The following is a 20,980-nucleotide window of genomic DNA, read 5'->3' as shown; positions in this document are numbered from 1 at the left end:
GCCAAAACCAAAACGCAGCATAGTCCATGAGAGAGGAAGAGCAGGGCAGGCCTACTCACCTGGGGAAGTCGGAGGAGGCTGCCCAGGAAGGGACTCTGAAGTGAGCACCTGGAGGAAGGAGGTTAGTTCTGAGGGATCGGAATTCATCCTGGCATTGGGATCATGGGCAAAGGTCCTGTGGTGACAAGGAGCCTGGTGCCAGCCTGGCTTAGCACCATGTGAGAGCAGAGGGGTGGAAAGGCACTAGGTAAGCATGCCTTCAGATGTGAAATGAGGGAGACGGGGACTGGGGGATCCTGACATGAGGGAGGAGGAAAGGAGATGGAGAGAATGGGTGACCAGAGGGACCACTAGACCACTGAGAGTGGGGGCTTGCTAAGATCAGAGCCATGTGCAGGAGAATGAGGTGCAATCTTGGACAGGCCTCCAGCGCAGCTGGTCCAGCCATCAATGACCATAACCACAAGCATGATTGCAGGTGGAACCAGAAGGACCACCCAGGCAACCCACAGAACTGGGGAACTAATCAAGTCTTGTTTTAAACGACTACATTACGGGTGGTTTGCCATGTAGCAGTGGATCACTGAAACAGTTTAAAATATCTATTCAGCCGGGTGTGCGGTGGGTAGCTCACACCTGTAATCCCAGCATTTTAGGAAGCTGAGGCAGGAGGATCTCTCGAACGCAGGAATTTGAGACCAGCCTTGGCAACATGGCAAGACCCTGTCTCCACAAAAAGCAAAAAAAAAAAAAATTAGCTGGGTGTGGTGGCACGTGCTTATAGTCCCAGCTACTTGGGAGGCTGGGACAGGAGAATTGTTTGAGCCCAGGAGTTCGAGGTGCAATGAGCTGTGACTGCACCGCTACACTCCAGCCTAGGCAACAGAGTGAGACCTTGTCTCTAAAAAAAAAAAAATCTACAAACCAGGCAGGAGCACTGAATGGCTCCTGTCTCCCCTGAGACCCTTGTGGACCTTGAGGTCTGTCACAGAGGTCACCAACCTTCTCTTGGTCTAGAATTATCTAAAAAGAGTTGAGTGCAGCCAGAAAGGACTGAATACATGGTGTTCTTCAGCCCCATCAAACTGCTGTGCCCTGCAGATGATCCTTGAGTCCAGATGTCGGTGGGTTGAGGACAAGGCTGAGGGGACAGAAGTGTTAACAGCGGCCCACAGCCAGGAGAATGCAGAGTTCAGAGTGCGTGACCTGCATCTAACTCTAGATGCTCCAGGGGTCTGAGACCATCTCCAGCAGGGTCTGGAAGGCCCAATCATTCCCCAGCACGCACAGTCACCACTGGATACAATCTTGCTCTGTGAGTGGTGCAAAGGTCCTGGGGCAGTGAAGCCTGTGAAACAAAGTTGGGACCAGAGTGTCTGTACGGTTGAGGGCTGGGCTTATTTGCTCTCTAAACATAACTGTAAGAGCAAGTAGAAACACCTATCTTCTCTGAGCTTAAAAGGATCAAAAAGCTCTGACAGTGTCAGTGGTAGGGCTGGTTCAGGGGCTGCAGTAGTTCTGGTGCCCACAGGTGGGACCTTCTCCTGCCCTGATTCCCAAGGACTGGTGCTCTGGGAGGGATCTGGGAGGTATATTTCTCTTTCACAAATATATGCACAACACATGAATGAGCTACTGGATGAGGGAAGAAATGAATGAATGAGTGAACAAAGCTTCCTTTCTCCTCTCCAGGAATTAGCATTCACTGGTTAGTTCCCCAATGCCCACCAGCCTGTGCAGAGGAGGGAGGAGCAACAAGTCATAGATGTGGTTGCAGCCATTACTGGACAGAGTGGTCAAGACATCCTGTGTCTGCAGAGGCCCTCCCCAGCCCTCACCTGGGCAGTGGAGCTGTTGGCCAGAGAGGCAGTGGGAAGAAGGGTGGGCCTCCCAGAGTCGGCCCAGCTGGCTGAAACTGGTGCAGTCTGCACTTCACCAGGCAGAGAATGGATGTGGTGCAGCTTGACACCGAGCAGGGGCTCATCTGAGCCTCAGGAGTGGTTGCTCTATCAAAGTGTTTGCGAGTAAACAGCCCCAGGGCACACCCAGCTGCTCAGCGCCACCTTGCGCACCCAGGGCCGCTTCAGCCTTGATCACAGGCCTGCACAGGTTCCAGGGGAGGAGACACTCCAGCTTTTTGAGGGAAGGTGAGCATGTGGGATCAGAGACTTTAAGTCCAAATTTCCCCTTAATTTTTTTAAAAAAATCTTGCAGATAGTATGCAAACATACATTTAATTTACTATTTTTATTCTCATTTATTTTTTCGAGGCAGGGTCTCCATCTGTTGGCCAGGCTGGAGGGCAGTGGTGAGATCTTGGCTTGCTGCAGCCTCAACCTCCCAGGCTCAAGTGATTTTCCCACCTCAGCCTCCCAAGTAGTTGGGACTGCAGGTGCCTGGCCACCATGACCAGCTAATTTTAAAATTTTTTTTGGTAGAGATGGGGTTTTGCCATGTTGCTCAGGCTAGACTCGAACTCCTGAGCTCAAGTGATCCTCCCACCTTGGCCTCCCAAAGTGCTGGGATTATAGGTATGAGACATCGCATCCGGCCTCCAAATTTCCCCTTTTTATAAGGACACAAGTTGTACTGACCAGAGCCCACCTCTATGACCTCATCTAACCTTCATTAACTCCTTAAAGGCCCGATCTCCAAATACAGGCACACTGGGGGTTAGGGCTTCAACCTATGGATTTGGGGGATGCAATTCAGTCTATCAGCGCCAAACTGCGCCTGCTCGGTGAGCCACAACAGGGGTGGGGAAGGCGCCAGGCCCTGGTGCTTCTTTCCCAAGCCTAAGTCACTCTGCTTGGTTCTAGGAGGGAGAGGAGCATGGGCTGAAGGCAGTGCTGGAGCATGGAAGGGGCAGAACATCCCAACCCGCTCTGGGCCCCCAATGTCTTCTGCTGTACAAAGCACGTGTATTCGCCCCCCGAGGATGTGTCCTCCCTTCCTGGCTCACCAAGCATTTAAATGTGGACGGAAAATTTATTTATCTGGGGTGCGGCTTCCTCAGGGGGAAGTTGAGGTCACGACTCCTGAGGGACCCCAACCCAAGGGCCTCCAGGGCACTGGCCCCAGAGTCTGCAGCAGGTGCTTCCTCCCTGAATGCTTCCACATGGCAAGATCAGAGCCACAAATGCTGCCCCCACGCTGTTCCGGTAACTGACGCTGCAAACCCAAGAAAGTCTGGGATGGTAGTGGCCAGCAGTGGGGTGTGCCATGGCTCCACCTCTCAGAGCAGGGAGGAGGATGCTGGGCCAGCCCTTGGGGACCTCAGGCACCGTGGCCACAGGAGTCAGAGCTCTGCGCGTCTGCACCATGTCCTGGGCTCCTGTCCTGCTCATGCTGCTTGTCTACTGCACAGGTGAGGGAACCGCCAGAGCCCAAAGACCCCTGCCCCTTCCTTCATCCTGCCCTGTCCCCACGGCCCACATGCTTCTGTGTCGCCAGGTTGTGGTCCTCAGCCAGTGCTGCATCAGCCGCCGGCCATGTCCTCGGCCCCTGGAACCACAATCCGCCTCACCTGCACCCTGAGGAACGACCATGACATCAGGGTGTACAGCGTCTACTGGTACCAGCAGAAGCCGGGCCACTCTCCGAGGTTCCTGCTGAGATACTTCTCACAGTCAGACAAGAGCCAGGGCCCCCAGGTCCCTCCTCGCTTCTCTGGATCCAAAGATGTGGCCAGGAACAGGTGGTATTTGAGCATCTCTGAACTGCAGCCTGAGGACGAGGCTATGTATTACTGTGCTATGGGGGCCCGCAGCTTGGAGAAGAAGGAGAGGGAGAGGGAGTGGGAGGAAGAAATGGAACCCACTGCAGCCGGGACACGTGTCCCTTGAACTGAAGACAGCAGGGGCATGTATCCCCTTGGAGAGGCTGTCGTGGAAGAGGGTGGAGCCACGGCCCGAAGCGCCGAGGAGGCTGAGCCACTCAGCATCTCCTGGTCCTGTGGTGTTGCTGTAAATCCCCATTGGAGACTGCATTAGGGAATTAAAGCTGCTTGTCACTTTTTGCTGAGTTTGGTCTGACTGTTGTGCGATCTCATAGTACTAGCCTTGGGCAAAGACCCAGGGCCCCGGGAGACTGGCAGATCACTGTGGTGAGCGCTCACCTGAGTCCCTACTTTTGTGGGCCATGGGAGGCAAGAGGTTGACTAAAGCACCCTGGAGGGGCATCCCTGCCCAGGACGGGACCCTCTGGTGTCATCTGATTCTGCCCAGCGGTTACAGGGCAAACAAGCTTAGAAAGCACCTGGTCTGGGCCTCCAGGGAGAACAGGAGTCAGGTGATAGGCCTAGAGCGGGTTCTCCACCTCGGTCCTATCGACGTTTTGGGCTGGACAGTTCTTGGATGTGGGGCTGTCCTGCGGATTGTCAAATGGTCAGTGGTATATGTGGCGTCTACTCACCAGATGCCCCTTCCCAGTTGTGACAGACAAAAATGTCTCCAGACATTGCCAAATGTCCCCAGGTGGTAAACTCCCACTGATTGTGAACCACTGGTCTAGATGAGCAAGTAAATGCATTTACTTATTTGTACAAGAGAGTGGCAGGTGTCGGCAAACGTGTTCTTTTTTTCCTTTTTTTAGAGACAAAGTCTTGCTCTGTGGTCCAGGCTGGAGTGCAGTGGTGCAATCATAGCTCACAGCAGCTTCAAACTCCCAGGCTCAAGTGATTCTCCTGTCTCAGCCTCCTGAGAACTGAGACTACAGGTGTGCATCACCATGCTTAGCTATTTATTTAGTTTTATTTTTGGAGAGATGAATGTCTCACTATGTTGCTCAAGCTGATCTCAAACTCCTGAGCTCAAGTGATCCCCCTGCTTGGGCCTCCCAAAGTGCTGGGATTGGAGGCATGAGCCACTGCACCCAGCCCATTTTCTATAAAGAGCCAGATGGTAAATATTTTTGGCTTTGTGGGCTATGCGATCTCTGTCACAACTGTTCAATTCTGTCCGTGTGGCAAGAAAGCAGCCACAGACAACATGTCAACAAAGAGGCATGGCTGTGTTCTTATAAAGCTGTATTTACATAAACAGATGGGGCTACGCTGGGCTGGGTATGGCGCTCAGGCTGTAGTTTGCTGAGCCCTGCTTGGGAGCACTCCAGCTCCTGCCTCCAGGTTCTAAGCAAGCCATGCTTGGTGGGATAATCAGAGTCCCCCCTCAACTTATCCTGCCTGTGACCCCAGGCAGGAGCCTCTGGGCCCATGGAGATACCTAGAGGCATGAAGGACGTGGTCTCACTGAGACTATGTTGGACTGTCTGGGTGAAGTAGCAATGGGGAGCTCCCCGCAGCCCTGGCCCACAGCAGGGCCCCCTGAGCCCGTGGGTGGTGGGTCTGAGTGTGCCTTGCAGAGAGGGACTCTCTATATTGGGTGTCCACACAACCTGTAGCCATGCCTCACACTCAGAGAGGTACCGGGCAAACCATCTCCCTTGTAACCCCAACTTGCCTGGGAATGTGCATTCACCCCAGCTAAAAAGATCCTGAGGCATCTCCCCAGAGAGGTGGACACATGTCAATATCAGCCTTCCATGTGTGGTCATGAGTCCCTCTCTTGTTAAACAGTGGTCTCCAGCACTTTGGGAGGCTGAGGCAGGTGGATCACCTGAGGTCAGGAGTTCGAGACCAGCCTGCCCAACATGGCGAAATCTCATCTCTACTAAAAATACAAAAATTAGCTGGGTGTGATGGCACATGCCCGTAATCCCAGCTACTTGGGAGGCTGAGGCAGGAGAATCGCTTGAACCCGGGAGGCAGAGGTTGCAGTGAGCCGAGATCGTGCCACTGCACTCCAGCCTGGGTGACAGAGCAAGACTCCATCTCAAAAAAAAAAAAAAAAAGAAACAAAAAAGAAATAGTGATCTCAGCTCATGCCGTGCTCTATGCACTGGGTTCTTCCTGCATCAGGCTTTTACCCCTGGGCCAGGCCCACATTTTAAAACATTATTACTTATTTGTTTATTATTTTATTTTAGAGATAAGATCTTGCTATGCTGCCCAGGCTGGACGGCTGTGGCTATTCACAGGTTCAATCATGATGCTCTACAGCCTTAAACTCCCAGGCTCCGGCGATCCTCCCGTCTCAGCCTGCTGAGTGGCTGAACTACACGTGTGAGTCACTGCACCTGGCCATGGCCCACAGTTTTAAAGGCCAGCTAGATGGTTCCAGAGGAATTCAGTCTTCTGCTTGTAACCCGTCCCTCTCTTGCTTTCATCCTTCATGATTCTGGGATTCCATGCTATGATAAGAAATCTAGAAAGCCAGGAGCTGAGTGAGACACCTGTATCATCTTCATGCCCCCGCCCCACCAGCTCAATAGAAAATGAGACCTGGAACTCAGGCTTGAGGCCAGACTGAGTGTGAGTCTTAGCTCTGGAGGAGTCACTTAAAATCTAAGCCAACATTTCCAATGTTGTATGCAAAGGGGATAATCATATAACTGATTAACTTATATAAAAAGTTTTTATCTGGCCCGGCGTGGTGGCTCACGCCTGTAATCCCAGCACTTTGGGAGGCCAAGACAGGCAGATCACCTAAGGTCAGGAGTTTGAGACCATCCTGGGCAACATGGTGAAACCCCATCTCTACTAAAAATACAAAAATTAGCTAGGCGTGGTGGTGGGTGCCTCTGATCCCAGCTACTTGGGAGGCTAAGGCAGAAGAATTGCTTGAACCTGGGGGGCGGAGGTTGTAGTGAATCGAAATCACACCACAGCACTCCAGGCTGGGTGACAGAGCGAGACTCTTTCTCAAAAACAAACAAGCAAACAAAAAGGTTTTATCCATCATGAGTGCTCAACAAAATAATAGTATCATGATTTCCCCATCAGTCACCTGCCTGGCCTTCCCTCTTGTCAAATCCTTTCCTTTAGTCTGAGTCATTTCTCACCTTGACCATTATCTGGTCTCCTTCCCATCCATCCTCTTGCTGCATGCAGTCTATACCCACCACTCCTCATCTTTGTTGCTCCTAGATCCAGCCTTGACTGCATTCCTCCTCTCTAACCCTTTATTGTCTCCCACACTCTAAGGAACATGCAAGCCACATCTGTAATTTCCAATTTTCTAGTGGCTACATTATTTTTAAACAGTAAAAACAAATAGGTGAAATGATTTTTAATGATATATTCTATTTAACACAATAAATCCCCAATATTACCAATTCAACCTATAATCAATATAAAATTAGTTACTAGATAGTTTAAACTTGTTTTTCTTTTGTATTCACTCTTCAAAATCTGGTATGTATTTTATACTCATGTCTTGGATAATTTGGTCAAGTGGATAATTTGGTCAGCCAAGTGGTCAAGAGCTACATATGGCTCGTGAAGAGACCACTTGGGTTGAGGGGATGCAATTCAGCCTCCTTCCCATGACACAGCCTTTGAAGGCTGGCTCAGGCTTGGTCCCAAGTCCCATTTCTTGTGCACCCTCTCTCCCTGTTTCTCCCATGTTAAGCCAGCTGCAACTGACCAAACACCCGAGTCTCTTGGTTGCTTCTAAACCTTTGCCCAAGCTGTTTACTGCCATGACTTCCTGTCCCTTTGTGGTGGCCTCCACCTGGCTGCACTGACTCGGGGGTCCACAACTGTCTCAAATCTCATTCCTTGGGCAAGACTTCCCTGAGCTCTTCATGCGGTTATTAACTTCCTCTACTGTGCGAACAGCGTGTTTTCCTAACTATATTTAGCATCTACTGCACAGTTCTAAATGTATTTAGCAAAGCTCCCTCCCCTACTAATCTGCAGATTCTCAGTGGGCAGGATCTACTCAACCCATTGATGTGCCTGATAAACACTTGGCAATTAGACAGTTGAATGAACAAATGAATGAATGTGTAACTGAATGAATTTTCGGGTTCCAAGGACCCTGCCATTCTGGGATCCCATTAGGTGGCTGGGGTCACCACCTTAGAGAATTGTGATTCCCTAAGAAGGGAGAACCAGCCCAGACCTTCTCTATCATATTAGTGACTGGCCACATTTCCTCTCCTTTCCCTTTCTCTCTCTCCCCCACACCCTTACTGCATGACAGTGATGAGAAAATCCACTTGATCAACCGAACTACAACTTTTGGCCTCATCCCTATCCCTCCCTTGCCTTCTGACCAGGGCCACAGTCACCCTGTGGGTTCTTCCTCTTGAGCGTCTCTCACTCCCTTCCTCCTCCATATCTCTGAGACCAGCCCCCAGACTCCCTGGCCTGCTCTGCTGCCTTCTGGCTCTTTGTTGAACCCAAGACCAGGGATGTCCTTCTAAAGAGTCAGTTCCTTTCATTCAGCCTCCTTTTCATAATCTCTATCAACCCCAGATAAGGAACCAACCCAATCCCTCACCCTGACACATAAGGACATCTGCAGTCAGGATACAAATGATCTTACCCAACTTTCCACTACCACTTCACGTGCTCAAGTCCACTCTTAGTGGTGTACTCTGCCATCCCTCACTAAGCCATTTAAAGTGCCTGATTATCACCCCAAATTCCCTGTCTCTCCTTGGACTATGATATGCTTTCTTTGTCTCCCAGCAGGACCCCACTCTTCACTCACACACCCAGGTTACAGTTGCCTCCTTCCCTGACCCCTGTGGAAGGAGCTGCCCAGGCCTTTGCTCCCAGAGCCCTCTGCATTCCCCTCTCCCTGCAGCCTCCTTACATTGGACGGTCATCATATTTCCCATGTGTCAAATGCAGAAGTCCTCCGTGGAAAGGCTGTTTATTAATATAAGTTACTTTGGGGCTGGGCGCAGTGGCTCATGCCTGTCATCTCAGCACTTTGAGAGGCTGAGGCAGGTGGATCACTTGAGGCCAGAAGTTCGAGACCAGCCTGGCCAACATGGTGAAACCTCGTTTCTACTAAAAATACAAAAACTAGCTGGGCGAGGTGACGTACACCTGTAATCCCAGCTACTTGGGAAGCTGAAGCACAAGAATCACTTGAACCTGGGAGGTGGAGGTTGTAGTGAGCTGAGATCATACCACCGCACTCCAGCTGGGGTGACAGAGACTCTGTCTAAAAAAAAAAGATCAGTTACCCTGGGACAGAGCAGGGGTGTGGCCATGGATGCTGTGGACCAATGGCGACCAGCCTCTCAGGTGACTCCTCTCACATGATTCCCACTCAGAGACTGCAGGGTGGCCAGTGAGCAGACAGACCCACTGTGGGTCTGTCTCAGGGTTTGCGCAGGGGGCACCCACAGCTGTGCCACCCCCCAAAACTCCGCAGGGCTGGGGCAGTAGAGCCTGTATTTGCTGCTGGGGACTCATTGTCAGATCTACTTTTCTGGGGAATAACAGGTGCTTATAATACAAGTTCCCCAGGGCTAGACTTGTCAGAACTTCTAACAGGGGTGACTACAAAAGTCCAGAGAGAAGAGGGGAGGCTTCTGTCTCACTTCCCCTTGGGTCTGGAGCACCGTGTAAGCATCCCCAAGTTAGTGGAGGCATCTTTAGATCCAGAGAAGCAGCTGGGGATCCAGGAGCCCTGGTTGCTTCTTTGACTTAAAGCTCACGAGGTATCTCCTAACTTGTGCTGGTATCAATGTTATCACATAGTCACCAACACTGAGGCCACTGCTCAGGGTGTGGGAGAGTCTGGCAGATGCTCCCAGGGATGCAAACGAGGGCAGCTGAGTCAGCACAGGCTGGGAGAGGGAACCTGCAGACACACTCGTGGGTGCTGGGGCAGAGACCAAGATTATGTGTCTTGATGGTCAGAACCACAGGAGCTAACACAAACTAAGGAGGTAACCCTGGACACCTGAGGCCTGTACTCATCTGCGCAGTGAGAGTGGAGCACGAGGGGGAGAGGGGTACAGGCCATGGTAAACACTGCCTCCTGAGGCCGCAGAGGGCTAGTTGGTCCTGGTGTCTTTTATCTTCTCCATTGTCCTGTAAAGGGAGGGGCTGTTCACACAAATTTGTTTTGCCTACTAGTGATCTCTGCCCCGCTCTGAGAATCGGTTGAGATCTGACCTTGGTCTGAGGTGTAAGACCCAGAGTTGGCCCCATGGGAGAGACCAGGTAAGAATCAGCTGCTGGTACCTTCCACAGACTGGTGAGCAGGAGCCTTTGCTTAGCCTGGGAGGACACAGCTGTAGCCAGAAGATGAGGCTATTATTGTAAGATATGGCATGATGTCACTATGCTTACACAGTGCTCTAGACCCAGGGGGAAGTGAGACAGAAGCCTCCCCTCTTCTCTCTGGATCTTTTGTAGTCACCCCTGCTAGAAGCTCTGACAAGCCTAGCCCAGGGATGACTTCTATTGTGAGCACCTGATATTCCCCAAAAGAGTAGATCTGACAATGTCATGTTCTCTTCTTCAGTTCAACTTGTAGGATGATCCATGGCTTTTTCTTTCTCACCTTATTCATGTTTTTGCAGGCAGGAATCCCTTGCTCAGAGATGAAAACTTCTCAGTAGAGATGTTGGAGCAATCAAAAGAGGTTGATCCCAGCCATGCTTCACTCAAAGTCTAGGAGTGACTCACAATGCCACTGGGAACTTCAATTTGATGTTTTTTTTTTGAGATGGAGTCTCGCTCTTCCCACCCAGGCTGGATCGCAGTGGCGCGATCTCGGCTCACTGAAACCTCCACCTCCTGGGTTCAAGCTATTCTCCTGCCTTAGCCTCTTGAGTAGCTGGGATTACAGGCACCTGCCAGCACGCCCAGATAATTTTTGTAGATAATTTTAGTAGAGACAGGGTTCTGCCATGTTGGCCAGGCTGGTCTCGAGCTCCCGAGCTCAGGCAATCTGCCTGCCTTGGCCTCCCAAAGTGCTGAGATTACAGGCGTCAACCACTGCACCCAGCCCAATTTATGACATAATATCAATCTGTAGAAATGAATTGTGTTATACATACTAGCAATGAACCATCAAATATTACAAAATAAAAGCAACACCATTTATAGTAGCACCAATAGGAAATGCTTAAGGACAAATTGAGAAAAACAGAAAGTCTAGTAACCTGAAAACTACAACAAAAGATAAGATAAAAAAGTGTTAAATAAATAAACAGTTACTATATTCCCAGTTTCTGTTTCCAAATACTCAATGTGGTGAAGATGATAAATCTTCCCAATTTGTTTGATAGATACACTGCAAGGTTTTCCTGTAAAGTAAGTTTGCAGTGAATAGGTAGAAATTTTAGCAGAGAAATAAAAGATATAAGAAAAGACATCATGGAAACATAGCTCCGGTATGTTAGCCCCAAACTTTGAGCTCTGACTCAAGGGAGGTAGGCTGTGGTCAAAGTGAGCAGGGACCCAACCCTCACCTCTGACTTCAATGTCTTTTGGGTTCTTATTTCCAGGCTGGGCTGAGTCATTCATCCATGATGTTGGGCTCAGAGCTCAGGAACTCATCTACATCAGGAAGAGCAGCAGCATTGAGACAAACAGTGTGGTCTGGCAGCAAAAGCCTCCAGGCAGAAGCCCTGGAGATGTGGGCTCTGCGAGTTTAACTCTCACTATCTTAATTACTGTAATTTTCATGATGGGTTCTAATATCTGGTAGGGAAGAATGTCTTAGGAGAGTGTTGGCTAACCTTGGCTTTTTGAATTTCCACGTAAATTTTAATTATTAATTCATAATTAATTATATAATTTTTAAAAGTCAGTATCTTCCAATTAGTTTGGAGACCTGAGTGACATTATAAAAAGTTAAAAGTTGCAGGACAAATTTTAACACAAAGTTTTACTTAATTGGCATATGGGATTTAAAAGTCAGTACCACAACATAGTAAACAGGAAAATGAATTCTTTCTGCATGTTACTGTGAGGTATTGTTTCCACCATTACAACCATTAAATAACAGTGAAATAAACTCATTTTAGAGACACACATTCAAAGTCTTAAAACAATAAAGTATTGAACCAAGTTTTCAAACTTAATAAACCATATTTATTCACATTTTTCACATGAAAAATAAATTATATACTTTACTGATTAATATATTAAAGGCAAATTCACTGACAACAAGACCTTTAAAAAGTAACAACATTCTGAGAGTGTTGACATAGTTCATGTTTCGGACATGAAGTGTAATTCAATAAATGCTGCCAACATTTTGCAAATAATCTCAAGTGTAAATTTTTAGAAATCTCAGTTCTAAAAGGAAATAACTTATGTGCATGTTTCTAAATGCAAAGTAAGTTACTGCCAAGGAAATAATGACCAGGAAATAATAAGAAAAGGGATTTATTTATTTTCCCTTTAGGATTATTTTAAGAATTTCTCCCTGGCTTAGCTAATTATCTTGAGATCCCAAATACTATACTCTCAAAGATCACACTATCACCTACTAAATCACACAACAAGTTATATGGTGTGAAAAGAAATAAATCTTGGGACTGCTAAATGGACAGAACACAATGTCATCTCTCTGCTCACCTGAGACAAATGCACATCTCATTGCTGCTTCTGCTCTATCGCTTCACTAAGCCAGACTAAGGCATAAGTGAAGATTCCTCTCCCCTCCTCTCACATATAAATTGTGTATTCAGAAAAAGGCTAATCAGAGACTCAAAAGAATGCAACCATTTGTCTTATCTACTTATGACCTGGAAGCCCCCTCCCATGCTTTGAGTTATCCCGCCTTTCTGGAAAAGATCAATGGACAGCTTGCACATATTGATTGATGGCTCACATCTCCCTAAAATGTATAAAAGCAAGCTGTACCCAACCACCTTAGGCACATGTCCTCAAAACTTCCTGAGGGTGTGTCACATCCATAACCTTGGCAAAGTAAACTTTCCAAATTTATTGAGGCCTGTCTCAGAGACTTTGGGTTCACAATGGAAAGTTGAGAGAGAGGCCCTCAACCTCCTGCTGGACAGAGCTGACTCCAGTGTTCTTCGGTGATCCCAGGGAGTTCTTATCGGACTTCCCTCTGGTGGAAGAGCACGTAGGCATTCAGTATCTTTGGCATACACAAGTGCGTGTTTGCCTTACGGCACAGCATTAAGAAGTCTAAATAAAAAAGGTTTTTTTTTTTTTTTTCTTGACAATCTAAAACAAAGGGCCCATGAATCCCACAAGTAATTACTCACTAAATGTGTTGAATGCAAAGTGTAGGTAAAATGAGGGTCTTTTTAGGGTATTGCTTAGAGTGGAAGTCAGGGGACCTCAGTTCTGGCACTAAAATTGATCCCTCATTTGGAGGGTGATATTGGGGAGGAAGGGCAGGAAACAAGAGAGCTGTTCGGTAATAGAGTAAGGGAAAGAGGGTAAATATCCTATGGAAGGCAAATTTAAGCAAATGACAAGTAACATTTAAAAGTATGTTCTGAGGCACAGCGTGGGATCACCCCTGGCTTTGTTTGGCCATTTCTGCAGACTGGCCAAATCTCGGTAAATTCTGGCAATGATACTTTATTTAGCTCTTAAAATTTACCATCATCGAATGCGTGACTACAGTGGCATGATCTAGATCTTGAATAGAGTGAATCTAGTACAGGCAAAAATTTGGAAATGCCCCTACAATATTTCAAATTTAGGTTTCAGAAATGCTAAGATCTCTGCCAAATGGTTTTCAAATAGCTAATTGTGATCGGGTTTTTTGATGTACTTTCCCTCATACATTTTTTGTCCTGGGAGTGGGCGGTTTGGAGGTAGAGACTGCTTTGCTGCGCTGACTAATGAATATGGTAAAAGCACAGGGCTAAAAATATGTTCTCTAATTAATTATACTCCTATGTAAATGAAAAAGAAATTTGAAAATTTTAGTGGACAACTACTTCTTCTGAAACTTTAAAGGTTAGATTTCTTTATTAGTTTCTCTTTGATATTCATTTCTTCCTGACAGCATGCCTCCCCTCCCCCACCTCCTCGTGGTTCTATAGCTAGAGCAGCAGTACTAGAAAAAAGTCTATTCTATTTTTAATGTACAGAATCCTACTTCCAATTTTATAGAAAACTAAATTAAAAATGTGCTTCACCAAAGCATTCGCACTCCAGGGCTCATCATTTAGGTCTAATTCTTCTGTAACTCTGTCATTAAATTTATACCACTTTTCTTTTCCACGTCCCCCAGAACCCAGAGATCAGATGAACATGATGAGGTTAAAAACAAACATCTTATCCCCAGCATTTATCTCTATGCATTGTCTACAAATAAAGCAGCTACCATTTTAAACATCTAAGAAAAATACGGCAACAATTATTTCAATTTATAAAATAAACTTTTCAAATTGAAGGGGTAAAACCAGTTACATCAAGCTTTAAAAATTCAGAATGAAATGAGGTCAAAGAACAAAGCCAGCATGTCCGGCACCACAAAAGTGAGTGTGGATGATAAGGGAGCAGACAGAGCAAGCGGGAGGCTGCTGGCCGGTGGATGAGCGATCACCGCCTCCAGAGATCCTTCCCCACCTGTCCTTCATGAAGGAAAAGCAGGGGCCTGTGTGTGCTGCTCATTGTATATGATGACACTAAGTGCATAGGTTTCCGTGAGGGCACTTTTTTTTTTTCTGGGGACTCTCCACCTTCCTGGATCTACACTTTGCCCATCTTCACCAATTTCCAAAGAAGAATTCTGCCAAGCCATTCCCAAAACTGTAAGGCTCCACGTTCAGCATCCAGGGAAACTATGCTTTAGCCAAAAGACCATATTGATGTGGATTAATACCAGCAGGACCCAATGAAGTCAGATACAGATAAGAAGCTGCGATTTCCTAGTTTAATCCCAGAATAACTACCTCTTCAATTTAATTACAAAATCTCAGAAAGGCCAAGTCTGGGAAAGCCTCAGCAGCCCCTGGTTTGAGCATTAAACATTTTTCTTCACAGCAATGACAAGGCTGCCCTCTAGAAACGAGGGCTCCTGTAAAGAGATCCGCCTGCGCGGGAGCAGCAGCTGCTTCAGACAAGGGCTCCTCGGAACACTGGGGCCACAGCCCTTCACATGGTGAATGAAACGGGAGAACAGAAGAAGAAAGAATTGAGTGAGGAAATAGTTTTTAAAAATTTCGGGAAGAGAAAAAGTTACCCTTTTTGTTCATCATATTTACTGGAGAATCTAATCTCCCAGTCAAATCCAAATCTCATTAGGTCAATTACCAAGACACCAGGTCAAAGCTTAATGTAGGTCCTTTCCACTGAAACAGAATTCACAGACACAAGCAAATACATAGAAAGGTAAATCTAACAACCAATAAAATCCAGCTTGCTACAAAGTAGTTGTCTAATTTTCTTTTCTGTTTTTTCCCTGTAATTTAAAACTGACTCATCTGATAGAAACTTGGTGTTGGTGACTGGAGCCTAGTGAATCAGCTGGGTTGAGCCACAGGGTGTGGGAGAGGAGTCGGGAAATCTGATTTCTAGACTTGGCTTGCTAGACTTGGCTCATCACAGTGATTCCCAGGAAAGTTACTGTACCTCAGGCTTCTTGTCTGTAAAATTAGAGAATATTGCCTGGATACCTCACAAGCTGATCGTTTCAAGGGAAGGTTAAAAAATAAGGCAACATACAAATCTAAGGAATATGTTTTTTGAGGACAGATACTTTATAATGGGTTGGTAAACTACACCAGTGGGCCCAGTCCAGCCTGCCATCAGCTCTTATAAAGTCTTAAAGCACAGCCATGCCCATTTGTTTACTATTGTCCATGGGTGCTTTTGCACAACAGCAGCAAAACTGAGTAATCAGGGACTATACGGCACTGAAAGCCTAAAATATTTACTCTCTAGCTCTTTACTAAAAAAAACAAAAAAACGACTCGCCCAGCCCAATCTAAAACGTAACTTTGAACTTGATAAATGAATATGTACAGGCAATTTTAATGAATTATTTTATACTATTTCTACTGCATGTATCTTCATCTTGTTTTTTTTTTCTTTTTGAGATGGAGTCTTGCTCTGTTGCCCAGACTGGAGTGCAGTGGCGCAATCTCGGCTCACAGCAAGCTCTGCCTCCCGGGTTCACTCCATTCTCCTGCCTCAGCCTCCTAAGTAGCTGGGACTACAGGCGCCCGCCACCACGCCCGGCTAATTTTTTGTATTTTTTAGTAGAGACGGGGATTCACCGTGTTAGCCAGGATGGTCTCAATCTCCCGACCTCGTGATCCGCCCTCCTTGGCCTCCCAAAGTGCTGGGATTACAGGCATGAGCCACCACACCTAGCTTTTTTTTTTTTTTTTTTTTGAGATGGAGTTTCTCTCTGTCACCCAGGCTGGCAGCCACCTCCTCCTCAAGAGATCCTCTGGCCTCGCCTCCCGTGTAGCTGTGAGCCACCGCACTCGGCCGTATCTTCATCTTCCTTCTAAATGGTCATGACCCCAAATCTCCCTCCTAGTTATAAAGTGACATGGTAGAAAGATTCCTTTTGGTTTTGTGGCTTTTTAATTTGACTACAGCTCCCTGAAGAGACAATACAATGCTCATTTCATTTTAGGGGTCTCCTCCCCGGAACTGACCTGTAGAGTGCATTTATTGGAATGGCAAAGCTTCCTTTAATTAGAGTGGATGTGAATACTGAAAACACCCACATACACAGACTCGAACGTGAAGAAGAAAAATTGTCCAGTGTGTATCAACATCTTTGAGGCTTCCAGGCCCCAAAGGAGCCACGCGAGTTCCCCTGCTCCCTGCCTGGCTTGTTCCCCTGTTGGCTGAACCAGTGTCCCCCATCAATCCTCAACCTCACGTGTCTCTATCCCCTGCCAGCCCATTAAACAAACAAGCCAACCACATCCTCCCACAGGCACCAGAGGCCACCACACCCCCTTGTTCCTACAAAGCCTGCCTCCACGCCCCCCTGCTTCACTCTGTTCCTGAGTGCACCCATCGTGTGGCCCTGCCTGGTGTGTGGTGTCCTTTTCCCCAGGCCGTGAGTATATGTAACTCATAAACTGCTGTTGACCACATCTGTCCAGCACAAGGTGTCAAATGTTCAGCTACCTTGTGCTATTTAGGGTGGGGCATTCTTCCTTCACCAACATGGTGAACGATGATGATAGAATGGGGTGCAGCTGTCTCAGGGTCTGCACAGTGGCTGTTCATAGCTGTGCCAACCCCCAAACTCCCCAGGGCTGGGCAGTGGAGCCTGCACTCACTGAAGCAGACTCAGCTGCTGCATCTTCTCTGGGTGTGGTCCCAGCACCCACCTCCTCCCATGTCCTGCCAGACTCTCCCATCCACCAGTCCCCAGGTCTTGAATAAATGCATAGAGTGGGGTGGGGGCAGGCAGTGGGTGGGACACATTTGCATCTGTAACCCTTCCTCTGTGAGGCCAGTGGAGGGGATAAGAGAGGCCTAGGGCAGCCACTCCAGCTCTGGACCTCGGGAGGGCTGTGTCCACCATGGCCAGGGCCCCTGCTCCTCCCTGCTGCTCCCCTCTCACTTATCAGGTAGAGACAGGCCTCAGATTCCCGGGAAAGCCTCCCAGTCTGAGTTCTTGCCCTGTGTTCCACTCTCACATTTTGTCCCTGCTTACTCACTCATGAGCATTTGTGTTTGCAGGTTTTCCTCACCTTGGCCTATTCTGACTCAGCCACCCTCTCTCTCTGCATCTCTGGGAAATTCTGAGGCTCACATTTACCCTGAGCAGTGGCTTCGCTGCTGGTGGCTAGCACATGTCCTGCTACCAGTAGCATCCAGGGAGTGCTCTCTAGTATCTCCTGAGAGATGATATATCTCCAGGAGTCCAGATCAGTCTGCTGATCTGACTCAAATAAGCACCATGGCTCCAGGGTCCCCAGTCGCTTTTCTAAATCTGAAGATGCCTCAGCCAATGCAGTAATTCTGCACATCTCTGGGCTGCAGCCGGAGGATGAGGCTATTACATATCTCAGCAGCCATGGCACTTCCACAGTGCTCCAGACCCCCAGGGAAGTGAGACTAGGACCTCCCCTGTGTTCTGTCTGCCTGGTGCAATCACCACTGTCCTGCCTGGGACCAACTCTGGCTCAGGGGTTGACTCCTGTTGTTACTTTTTCAGCCAGTGCCTAATTTTCCTAGGATATATAGATGTAAAATGTGTTCTTTTTTTCTTAGTTAAAATGTTAATTTGATATATTTTTCATATCTTTTCCCCTTATGATGCCTACAGTGGAGTAAGTCAGTTCTTAGAGCTAAGTTTCCCTTGAGGGAGATTACAGAAGAGGAAGGAGATGAATAACCTACACATGCTGTCCCAGTCCATTTTCTCCATTTTCTTCTGATATAATAGAATACCATATATTGGGTAACTTACTGAGACTAAAAGTTTATCTGGTTGAGATTTCTGTGGCCTGAGAAGTCCACAAGCAGATGCTGAAATCTGGCAAGGGTCTTTCTGCTGCATTATCTCAGGGAAAAAGGGCAAAGAAGAGTGTGAAAATGAGTAAATATGGTTGAACTTTATCCTTTTATCAGGAGCCCACTCTTGAGATATCTATCCCACTGCCAGGATAAGGGCACTAATCCATTCATGATGGTGGAACCCTCATGACCTAATCACCTCTTAAAGGTCCTGCCTCGAACTACTTTTACTATGACAATTAAATTTCGCCGTGAGTTTTGGAGGGGATATTCAAACCATATCACGTGTCCAAACTAGGGCCTAGACCTGACTTAGAGACGTGTGTGGTCTGAGAACTTCCGATCAGCTGGTTGGTCCAACATGCCCCAACCCCAACTCCACTGACCAGCTCCAGGAGTGAGTGAGGTCATCTTTCTCACAACTGCTCATTCCAGTCTGTCTCTGAACTGTTCATTCCTCTTGAGGTTCAGAGGATGCAGGTCTTTGTGGTTCCAGGGATGTTGGGCAAACAGAGTCTTTTCCACAGTGGAATATGACTGTGCTTCTGACTTCACAGTGTGCAGAGGACACTCAGCACCTGCCTCTCTCCCTCACTTTGTCAGGCCCATGATTATCACCCTCTCCTTCTTCCTAAGTTCATCTGATACTCATGCCAAGACTTCAGTGAGCCTGGGGACACATAAGGATGATGATATTAAAATGAACAAGTTCCACTTCATATTAGTGGCAGAAGATCAGAGATCTGTAGGGGAGTTGTGTCCCCACTCTGAGTATTTAGGAAGCAACTCTAGGGACATCTTGCTCTGCTTCTCCCTTCTCTGCACAGGTGAGAGAAGGAGCCTGTGTAGACCATGGTTCATTAGAAGCTCCTGCCTTCTTCCTCTTTTCCACCCCCCAGGACTGGATGGGGCCTTTGTAATGGCTTCAAATTATAGTGAGAGTCAAACAAGACAATTGGTCAATGACTCCAACATCCCTCTCAGGGCTGCCTGACATGAGATAGCATGGGTTGCATCTGATACACCCCCACCCTTCTTTCTTATCTGTATATTAGGTTTTTCTTATTGATGTGAACACACTCTATATTATACAAAATAAGTTATATTTATATTTCAAACCTGTGATGGTGATTTTTTAATTATAGTAAAAATATACATATAAAATTTACCATCTTAATCATTTTAGGTGTACAGATCATAAGTATTAACTATATGCACATTGCTGTGCAACAGATCTGCAGAAATTATCCATCTTGCAAAACTGTAGCTATTGAATAACAGCTCCCCATTTTCCTGCCTCTTGTGGTGGTTTTAAATACAATGCAATACATACTAGCTGAAAATGGGAAAAAGAAGTATATGAAAATATTAAATGCATAGCACAAAAAATGAATAATAGGGTAACTTTGGTTATGTATAACTTTAAATGAGAAAACTCAAAGTAAACAACAATCTATGACATATCATATAAAATGCACAATAATTTAAAATTTTTAAAATTTAATATTAACAAAAATAAATGTAATACACCACATAAGTAGGTATTCAATAAAACTAAATACAATTATGTTTAATTTTTTTAAACTGTGAAAAAGATCCTATTAACTTTTGAATATTTAGGCAAGGAAACCACATACATCTCTTCTTGAAAAAGTTTGATTCCAATTTTTTTTTTTTGAGATGGAGTCTCGCCCTGTCACCCAGGCTGGAGTGCAGTGGCGCAATATCAGCTCACTGCAAGCTCTGCCTCCCGAGTTCACGCCATTCTCCTGCCTCAGCCTCCCGAGTAGCTGGGACTATAGGCGCCTGCCACCGCGCCCAGCTAATTTTTTTTGTATTTTTAGTAGAAATGGGGTTTCACCGTGGTCTTGATCTCTTGATCTCGTGATCCGCCCACCTCGGCCTCCCAAAGTGCTGCGATTACAGGCGTGAGCCACCGTGTCTGGCCAGTTTGATTCCAATTTTAACAGACAGGTGTTTTTGACAACCAGTTTAATTTATTTTCTTACTGAAATTTTCAAGCCACGGAAAGAACAAAAGAAGTAATATCCATTATATTGTCCAAAACAACAGCACCTGGAAGATCGAGAGGCAAAAATGAAGCCTGAGAATAGCAGGACATAGACATATTTCATAACATAGACTCACAGCAGAATAATGGTTATGTTGGTTCATTAGGGAAGAAAACAGGAAGCTCTTGCAAATACACTCAATATACAGGAAGATAGCTTGTGATTTTAACGAGTTAGCAATGCAGAACAATGAGGCAAAAGCAAACAAAAACACTAAAAGAAATCCATTCTCTAGGAATATTTTTAAAGACTTCGCTAGATTTACCAAAGAATTCAGTATTGATTTATTCTGTCTCCATTTTATTTCATAATGGAACCTGTCTAATTTTATGCTAAATGTATGCTGTAAGGACACCTTACTACTCTGAAAAAATAAGAGATCAGTGGATAAAAGACCATATTCTATTAAAAAAAGAGTGTGTTTTGATGCATGATTTTGTGACTCTACATTTTTAAGTAAGGATGAAGAACTTGGTGATTAATTAAATGATTCCTCAGTTGCTCATCAATGCCATCAGATGCCTTGAGTGTACTGTGAGGACAGCATCTGGAAGAAATGGAGGAGATCTGAGTAATAATTCAGATGGAGCCAGTTTCCACAATCTTATTTTCCCATTATCTGTAGCTCTGAATTTAAGTATCTGTGTTAACAACTTGTATT

The 20,980-nt window shown here is 46.5% G+C and overlaps 1 protein-coding gene and 1 long non-coding RNA gene across 2 annotated transcripts; one reads left to right on the top strand and one right to left on the bottom strand.

Moving 5' to 3' along the window:
- The first annotated feature begins 3,299 nt into the window (after positions 1–3,299).
- LOC100602174 (immunoglobulin iota chain) lies at positions 3,300–4,020 on the top strand. Its single transcript, XM_003281852.4, has 2 exons — positions 3,300–3,367; positions 3,454–4,020. The coding sequence occupies exons 1-2, from the start codon at positions 3,322–3,324 to the stop codon at positions 3,843–3,845; spliced, it is 438 nt and encodes a 145-aa protein (XP_003281900.1). The 5' UTR covers positions 3,300–3,321; the 3' UTR covers positions 3,846–4,020.
- A 1,959-nt stretch (positions 4,021–5,979) lies between these two features.
- Positions 5,980–10,640, bottom strand: LOC115833716. Its single transcript, XR_004029054.1, has 2 exons — positions 10,607–10,640; positions 5,980–6,065 (listed from the first exon to the last, which is right to left on the bottom strand). It is a non-coding gene; the product is annotated as an uncharacterized LOC115833716 (long non-coding RNA).
- Positions 10,641–20,980: the final 10,340 nt, after the last annotated feature.

The sequence above is a fragment of the Nomascus leucogenys genome, unplaced genomic scaffold (genome assembly GCF_006542625.1).
Source record: "Nomascus leucogenys isolate Asia unplaced genomic scaffold, Asia_NLE_v1 Super-Scaffold_3090, whole genome shotgun sequence".
Classification (NCBI taxonomy): Eukaryota; Metazoa; Chordata; class Mammalia; order Primates; family Hylobatidae; genus Nomascus; species Nomascus leucogenys.
The sequence above is the reverse complement of the archived record's forward strand: the minus strand, read 5'-3'. Positions and strand labels throughout refer to the sequence as shown.

Excerpts from the sequence above, each read along its gene's own strand:
- LOC100602174 (XM_003281852.4), top strand. The coding sequence starts at position 3,322 with ATGTCCTGGGCTCCTGTCCTGCTCATGCTGCTTGTCTACTGCACAG. Across the intron at positions 3,368-3,453 it reads GCTGCTTGTCTACTGCACAG|GTTGTGGTCCTCAGCCAGTG; the intron begins GTGAGGGAACCG and ends CTGTGTCGCCAG.